The sequence below is a fragment of the Alexandromys fortis genome, unplaced genomic scaffold (genome assembly GCF_014885135.2).
Source record: "Alexandromys fortis isolate MF-2015 unplaced genomic scaffold, M_Fortis_MF-2015_v1.1 scaffold_9, whole genome shotgun sequence".
NCBI lineage: Eukaryota > Metazoa > Chordata > Mammalia > Rodentia > Cricetidae > Alexandromys > Alexandromys fortis.
Window position 1 is genome coordinate 5,601,097 of NW_026067892.1, and position 8,302 is coordinate 5,609,398.

Consider the following 8,302-nt stretch of genomic DNA (forward strand, 5'->3'; position numbering starts at 1 on the left):
AGCTAGGTTTGCACAGTGACGACCCCATTATTTGGAGAACTACGCTGTTTACGGGCATTTTTGGTGATTGCACAGAGTGGAGCTGCAGTGGGCAATCTGGGCGGCCTACTCCACGATGAGTGCCCTTCAAGCACTAGGCAGGCAGGGCCCAGCCACCAAATCACTCACGGCAAAGTCCTAAGCTGGCAACTGCCCAGACTTTACCCAGCCCTCTCAAAACCGGGGAAGAGGCGTGTCACACATGTGGCCGTGCATTGGGCAGGTGCAGTCCCGCCTACCAGTATCCTTTGTCGGGGGTGGGGGCGGCGTGTTCTGAGCTCGGCGGCTCTGAGCAATTAGCCGCTATTCCGGCGCTCTATTGGCCACTGCGCAGGCGCGGTCCCGCCCACCGGCCCTCAGGGACAGAAAGGGCGCGCAGCGCGCTCCTCCCATTGGCCAGGAGCGACTCCGCCCTACTGCGCTCCAACAACGCTGCTGTGTGTCCTTCGCTATGGCCGCCGTCAGGGCTCTAGTGGCGCCGAGGCTGGCTTCTGCGCTCGCACCGCTGCCGGGACGCCACCATGATCCCTCCCAGCGCGCTGCCCTTCACAGCTCCGCACCGCGGCCCGGGGCCAGGGTGGCGTTGGTGAGTGCATGGCCAGACAGACTCCCAGGCCAACCTCCTCCCCTGGCTCACTCCCCGCAGACTGGGGACGCCCAGCTGGCCTCCCAAGGTCGGCCCCTGCAGGGAATCAGCCTTCCTCTCCCCTTGGTGATTTCCTACCGGGCCCTTCGCCCTCGTCAGTGCCTCTCCTCCTGCAGGTGCTGTCGGGCTGCGGTGTCTATGACGGAACCGAGATCCACGAGGCCTCTGCGTAAGTCCTCAAAGTTCGTAAACACTCCCTTGGTTTAAACGGCAGAAGCATAACCACATACAGTGGGTTCGCATCGTGTTAAGTTCAAGCCCACAGTTAGCACAGGCAAGACTAAAAGATGCCTCCTGGGCACTGGGTGAAAGCAAAGTGCCTGGCAGCAGCCTGGGGCCCAGAACATACCCAAAATGCAGCATCTGCTGAGTCAGCAACCGCCGCTGCTCACCAGTCGGTAAAAGGAATTGTAGAGACCGCTTGGCGCACCTGCCTACATGCTCCGGTTCCAACCTCCCCTCTCAGAGGTCTATTAGTGGTGGGAACTGGTTTATAAAAAGCAACAAGGTGTCCTACAAATTAGGAATCCCCCCCCCCTCACATCCTGCACTTGGTGAAAGTTCATTTGTTAAATGAGTCTGCAGGACACATTTGGAAGTGACACCATGGTGGATTTTCTCCACGTAGGATCCTGGTCCACCTGAGCCGAGGCGGGGCTGAGGTCCAGATCTTTGCTCCTGATGTCCCTCAGATGCATGTGATTGACCACACCAAGGGACAGCCCTCTGAGGGCGAAAGCAGGTATGGGGTAGGTGACGGACCCTTCAGGACCCCTCTTCCCACCTCAGCTTCTGTCCTGCAGCCTTCTAGGTTATGCGATGAAGCATGTGTTCTTCACTGGAAATGCGCGGCCATGGGCACAGTGGTTCTGACCTCCCGGCGAGCATTGCAGGAATGGCAGTAGCCGCTGTTGTCCTCCCTCTGGATGTGAGGTGGTCGTGCTGTGTTCTTGCTCGTCATTGTGTGGCTCTGTGTTGTGTCCCTCTAGCTAATTTACAGCTACTTTTTTTTTTATTTGGTTTGGGTTTTGGCTTTTTGAGACAGGGTCTATTTGGCTCTAACAGGCCTGGAACTCACTATGTAGACCAGTCTAGCCTTGAATTCATAAGAAAGTTACCTGCCTCTTCCTCCCAGATACTGAGATTAAAGGCGTGTGCCACCATGCCCAGCACAGCTACGTTTTTGTTGTTGTTTTGGTTTTTCTAGACAGGGTTTCTCTGTGTAACAGTCTTAGCTGTCCTGGAACTAGCTCTGTAGACCAGGCCGGCCTCAAACTCAGAGATCTGCCTGCCTCTGCCTCGAGAGTGCTAGGATTAAAAGTGTACACCACCACCACCTGGCCACAACTACATTTCTTATCTGAGGCCTGGTTGCAAGGTGGCCTGAGGGCTGAGACTGAAAGAGTAGGGAGAGAAACTTTTAACTGCTCAGGCTGTCTGTTGGGATCCCAGCCATTTCCTTCTCTGTCCAGGCCCCAGGCCCCTGAATCTGCCCGCGTTGTATAAGCCCAAGTGAGGCAGCGGTAGCTTCCTGCTGTGTCTGATGTTCAGGTGGCTTCAGGAATCCTTTAAAAGTAGTTTCCTACACTACCCCCCTCCGGTGAGGAGCACTGAATCCTGCCTGCTGTGGATACTTGGTGGGCCTCCAGTTCCTACTGACCCCTGATTCCAGGTAACCTAGTGTGGATCCTGAGGCCAGCCTGCAAGGCTTGTTTTTGTAGGTCACTAGAACCCTGTCACTGTCTCCAGATGTTGCCTGGATGTGCGAATCGGGGAGAATTCAGTCTCCATGTGTGAGCCTAATCATTTCTTGAGCCATGTCCAAGAAAAGTCCCCAGTGGTGCCTGTGTCCTGGCCCTGCCTATGCCCTCATCCTTTGCTCTTTCTCTGTTCTTTCCAGGAATGTTTTGGCAGAATCAGCAAGGATTGCCCGAGGCAAGATCACCAGCCTGGCCCAGCTCAAAGCTGCCAACCATGATGCCGCCATTTTTCCTGGAGGCTTTGGAGCTGCCAAAAACCTGTGCGTGTCCAAGTATAAGGGTCTAGACCACAGTAGTGCCAGCTCTTTTACAAGGGGTGGGCTGGGGTCACTTTAGCAAGACCAGCAGGGGGTTCTCTACTTCTTCCTAGGAGCACGCCAGTGCCTGGAAGCTCTCTGGGTGGGTTGGACAGTCTTATTGACCTCCATGCTGTGAATCAGGTCTCAGCAAACTCTGCTGGCTTGTCCTTTCAAGTGTCAATTCTCACACAGAGCTGTCCTTCCGTGGTGGTTTGAATGGCAGTGGCCCTAGGCTCATGTGATTGAATGCTTGGTCCCTATTTGGTAGAATCCTTTGGAAGAGTTAGGAGGTGTGGTGTGGTTGGAGAAAGTTATCAAAGGGAGTAGGCCTCGAAGTTTCAAATGTTCACACCAAGCCCATGTAGTCGTCAGTCTCTCTGTCTGTCTCTCTCTCTCTGCCTGCCAACTTGCAGATCAGGTGTAAGCTCTTAGCTACTGCCCCAGTGCCATGCCTGCCTGCTGCCATGCTTCATGCCATGCTTGTTGTGGACTAACCCTCTGAAACCATAAAAATGTCTTCTTCTCTGAGTTGCTTTGCTCATAGCGTCCCTTCACAGCAGTAGAGCCGTAAGCAAGACACCCTCTCACACTGTGGAGGCAGGAAAGGTGGAGGCCTTTTGTCCTTTGCCATCTGGGTTGTTGCCGTGGGAAATAGTAAATAAACTCAAGGCGAGATGAGTTGGAGTCCTTTTCACAGCTCTAGGTGGTTTTCTCTTGAGCATTCGTGGAAGCTTCTGTGGGTCTAGCCTCGACACGACCTGTTTGAGAGGTGACCACCCGGCTCATTGTCAGGGAGAGCCTTGAGCAGTATCCCCAGGAATTTCATTGGACGTCCTGCTCCCAGACAGGAAGGACACAGGGCTTCATGCTCTGAAGTGTCACCCATCTACCATTGTTTGTTTTGGTTTTGTTTTTCGACACAGGGTTTCTCTGTGTAGTCCTGGCTGTCCTGGCACTCGCTGGCCTTGAACTCACAGAGATCCATCTGTCTCTGCCTCCCGAGTACTGCGATAGGCACGATTAAAGGTGTGCTACCACCACCTGGCTCCAATCCACCTTTCTTAATCTGAACCCTATGACTGCTTTGTTGGGTCATCAAAACGTCCCTTTCTCCAGATTCTGCACACCACCAGGCTCTTTGGTAGCACCCACCCACTCCACCCTGAAACCAGTGATTCTGGAGGTACCAGCCCTAACCGACGGCCTGTGTGCTCCATCCTCACAGTGGCAATGCAGGTCATGGGTATCACTGGATTCTTTTCCCTTCACCCGGACCACTGTTTCTCGGAAGGCTGGTCTGTGTTCCTTACTTCTGCCTGTTAACTCCTGCCTGGTGGAAGATTGTCCAGAAGCTGTGTCTGCCAGCACAGCTGGGCCGTCTTGCTCACTTGGGAGAGTGGGCTTGGGAGCATGTGAGGTGGTGACTCACAGCACCTTGGCCACCATGTGGCGTCTATGCCACCGCTGAACAGTTTTCAGCTCAGCTGCAGACCACAGGTAAGTACATCAGGCAAAGCAAGAACAAGCACATGTGAGTCCATGGAGATTTAGGAATCTGAGCCTCAGTGCCTGTGCCTGAGCCCACTAGCCCCTGTGAGGTAGCTGCCATTTTCCTTTTTAAAGACCTTTGCGGAAGAATGGCAGGCCCTCGTTGACGCTGCTTTGAACCCCTGAGACCCCCGGGCTGGTATCATTGAAATGTAGCACGCATATGTGGCAGCAGGTGGCTAAGCCTTAGTGTGCACATGTAGTGAAAAATGACTGAGGCTCAGCAGTGTGAGGTCATGGGTGGCTGGCCTGCTAGCCTTTGGCATGACAGGTGACGGGCTTCGTGTGGACACACGGTCAGGGTAAAGGAGTAGCATCGGGCTACAGTGGGAATCCAGTCGCTCCAGGCACTGCTGCCATCATTGTGTAGCTCCTAGAGAAGCCCCACGTGTATGGGCGAGCTCATCACTGCCAATAGCGTGTTAGGTGCTTGTTCTTGCTTTGCCTGATGTACTTACCTGTGGTCTGCAGCTGAGCTGAAAACTGTTCAGCGGTGGCATAGACGCCACAAGGTGGCCAAGGTGCTGTGAGTCATGTTTTTTGTCACCTTGGTGGCTCAGGTGACTTCCTGTAGCCTTGCTTGTTTTTAAGGCATCATAAAAGGGGCGGGGGAGTGGTGAGTGCACACGTGTTAGAGTTAAGAATTTAAAGGGTGGAAAGACTTGGTGAGTTTGACTGACAAGAGTCAACACCTGTTAGTGAGCTGGTTCCTTAGAGCCAGATCTGCAGGCCATGGCACGGGAGGATCCAGAAGCTGTGTTCTGGCAGAAAGGCGCACACGTGTGCCAAGTGCCAGGTTGCCAAGTGCCATGTTGCATCCTCTAAGGGTATTGTAGGAACTCCTAACTGCTCAGCTGCCCTGACCTTTGTGCTCCTGTCTATGTGTCGGCTGCTACTCTTAGGCTAATTATGTTTCTTTATCTAGAACCCTCTTTTTGAGATTTTGGTTTTGGTCTGCTGCCCCTGGATCTTGAAGGCAGAGTAGTCACAGACTGTCCACCCACCTCTTGCCTTCCCCCTGCTGGCTGGTGAATGAGAAGCTAGATACACAGTTAGGCATTCAGTGTGATAGACTGCCCACCTGGCATGTGGCCACGCTGGGACACACTGCTGTCCAGCGGGCCACCCGGAGACTATGGGGCCACCACTGAGCAGAGCCTCTCCTCTCGTGGCAGGAGCACGTTCGCCGTGGATGGGAAGGACTGCACGGTTAACAAGGAAGTAGAGCGCGTCCTAAAGGAGTTCCACGGGGCCCAGAAGCCCATCGGGTAGGTGATGCACAGGGGTTCAGGAGTATGTGAGAGGGTTGTGGGAGTTCCTGGCACATTGCCAGCTCTTGGTATGATGGCTCCATCACCTGGAACCCAGTAAGACCAGCGACGGCCTGGGAGTGTGGTAGAAGTGGGAATGGCCCCTAGGTAGGGTAGCCATGTGAGCCCAGCCCATGTTCACTAGGCCCAGCTGCCAACATCCTGTGTGTCAGGGCTGCTCACTTTGGTTTTGAGTCTTACCAGCTTTGACTGGCCTGGAACTCACTATGCAGACCAAGCTGGCCTTGATTGAACTCGCAGAGATCCATCTGCCTACTAAGTGCTGGGATTACCACCTGTGCCACCATGCCCAGCCAGGGCAGCTCACTTTTGAAGGTCATGAAGTTATGCAGGGCTGTTAGCTACACTAGGCACTCTACACCAGTGATCCTCAACCTTCCTAATACTACGACCCTTTAATACAAGTACTCAAGTTGTGGTGACCTCCAACCATAAAATTATTTCGTTGCTACTTTATAACTATAATTTTGCCACTGTTAACAATCATAGTGTAAATATCTGATGTGCAAGCCCTGTGAAAAAGGTTCGGTCCACCCCACCCCAATCCCTGGTTTAAAGCCGCTGCTATAGACAGTGGGCCACCAGATGGCAGTGCAGAGTTTGGCTTCCCTGACCCCTCAGCTTCCCTCGCAGCCATCTGTGCCCAGGGCTGCCCAGTGCCACAAGCCTGGGGCAAGGCTCCCAAGCAGCAGCGCCTGGGGACCAGACATCCTCAGTCCTCGCTCTCAGCGTGCTCCCCGTGCTGACGCAGCTCCTTCAACTTTCAGCTTGTGCTGCATCGCGCCTGTCCTAGCAGCCAAAGTGATCAAAGGTGTCGAGGTCACCGTGGGCCACGAGCAAGAGGAAGGTGGCAAGTGGCCTTACGCTGGAACTGCAGAAGCCATCAAAGCCCTGGGAGCCAAGCACTGTGTGAAGGGCGTGACCATATCCTTTCTGGTGGTCGGTCAGTGTGGTATCAGGTAGCACATTGGTGTCATTCATTTGGTCATTGAAGGTGTCTGTGGCGGACAGGGATTATGGTTGCTGGGCTTACTTCAAGGCAGCCCCTGGCAGGAGGACAGGGCCTACCCGTGTTGAGGGGTGGAGCTAGCTTGGTATGCCACAGACAGGCTGGTGGAACACTGCCTCCACAGCTGGCCAGGAGATCCGTATTTCTGCATGTCAGCCTGGAGTATACAGCTGCAATGCCTGGTCCCCACAAGGTTAGGTGGCCTATGAGGAGTGCAGGCTAGGGCAGGACTCTGGGACCTGGAGGATTAGGAACTGTTGCTGGTGACCACAGAAGGAAATAAGACCAGTGTGGGAGAAGTGAGCAGGGCTCCTGGCTTGCTCTAGCGGGCCCCTCAGTTTCCACTGCTGAAGCCTGCGGGGGCCTAGCTAGGGTGAGTTTTACCTCCCCCTGCCATGTGGGGCCAGCATGCAGGCTGTTATCAGGTAGTGCCCCCCACCCCAGTAGGTCACGTTTTCTTTCTCTTGCGTACCTATGAGTTGGGAGCTAGTCCCCCTTGTTTAGTTGGGTGACAGCAGTACAGCAGGTGCAGACTTGGTACCGTGGTGTCCTTAAGGAGCTGCAAGACAGAGCAGGTGGGCCTCTTCCCCGCAATTCCCTGTGGTCCTGCCCGGTGCTGTGTTTTCCCTAACAGCTGCGCACGAAGCTCATGTAGACCAGAAAAACAAGGTGGTCACGACCCCGGCCTTCATGTGCGAGACAGCACTCCATCACATCCACGACGGGATTGGGGCTATGGTGAAGAAGGTACTGGAACTCACAGGAAAGTAGCACTGCCTGGGCTCCATTCAGCAAGGACAAGAGTTGCCTTTTTGTTAGAAGAATAGTTGCTTTCTGCCTGAAGAAGGAGCTTTGCCTCCATCCATGATGGGCTCGACCCAGCTCCTTCTACCAGCAAGAAGCTCAGAGCTCCTCCATGGGCTCCAATAGCATAGGGAGCATCAGCAGTGGGGGCCTGCCTCTCTGTGTGTCCCCATTGGAAGGATCTCCTTGAAGCACTTACATTCTACAATCCTAGGTCAGATGGACGGGGGACTCAAGTTCTAAAAGAAGAAAACATTTTAGGTTTTCATTATCAGACCACCGTGTGATAACCAGACAGACCTTGTTTGTGGATAAAGAAACGTTCTCGCACCCAAAGTAAACACAGGCTAACTAAAGCCAGGGGAATTCTGTAGCAGGCAGTCCCTGCAGCCACAGAATAAACTCCTTTCCACACTGGAAACTACTTTCAGCTGTGTCTCAGGCCTTCTGAAACTAGTGAATGGTACCCATACTGTGAGGTTTCGATGAGTCTCAGGGAAACGGGGAAGTCCCCAGGAGTGGGCCTCCGTGTGCTGGCCTGCTGCCGGGTCTAGGAAGCTGCCCCAAGCTGTGAGATTGTGGGACCTGGGTAAAGAAGGAAAAGTGAAGGGCAGTGGTGCCCTGATGCTGCCCTCTGCACTTGTTCCCTTAAGGAAAAGTGTCAGAGTGGTCTAGTGGAGGTCTGAGCACACTTCATCTGTTCCAGAACATTCTCTTCTGGACAGCCAGGCAGCCTGAGGGTTCCTTGGCTTTGGTAGCAGTGACTGCAGCACTGCACTGTAAGACTCCTTAGCTCAGTTATGTCAGATGCTGGGCAGAAGCGGAGTTAGGCCAGGCAGGGAGCCTCCGTAGCAGGATGTCTGCCG

The 8,302-nt window shown here is 54.1% G+C and overlaps 1 protein-coding gene across 1 annotated transcript; it reads left to right on the top strand.

Moving 5' to 3' along the window:
* Positions 1–422: 422 nt before the first annotated feature.
* Gatd3 (glutamine amidotransferase class 1 domain containing 3) lies at positions 423–7,857 on the top strand. The gene is made up of 7 exons (XM_050142773.1): positions 423–625; positions 802–854; positions 1,314–1,427; positions 2,586–2,705; positions 5,468–5,560; positions 6,391–6,547; positions 7,275–7,857. Exons 1-7 carry the CDS (start codon positions 491–493, stop codon positions 7,401–7,403), a joined length of 801 nt encoding a protein of 266 aa, XP_049998730.1. The 5' UTR covers positions 423–490; the 3' UTR covers positions 7,404–7,857.
* The last annotated feature ends 445 nt before the right edge of the window (positions 7,858–8,302 follow it).

Excerpts from the sequence above, each read along its gene's own strand:
- Gatd3 (XM_050142773.1), top strand. The coding sequence starts at position 491 with ATGGCCGCCGTCAGGGCTCTAGTGGCGCCGAGGCTGGCTTCTGCGCTC. Across the intron at positions 626-801 it reads CCGGGGCCAGGGTGGCGTTG|GTGCTGTCGGGCTGCGGTGT; the intron begins GTGAGTGCATGG and ends CTCCTCCTGCAG. Across the intron at positions 2,706-5,467 it reads TTTGGAGCTGCCAAAAACCT|GAGCACGTTCGCCGTGGATG; the intron begins GTGCGTGTCCAA and ends CTCTCGTGGCAG.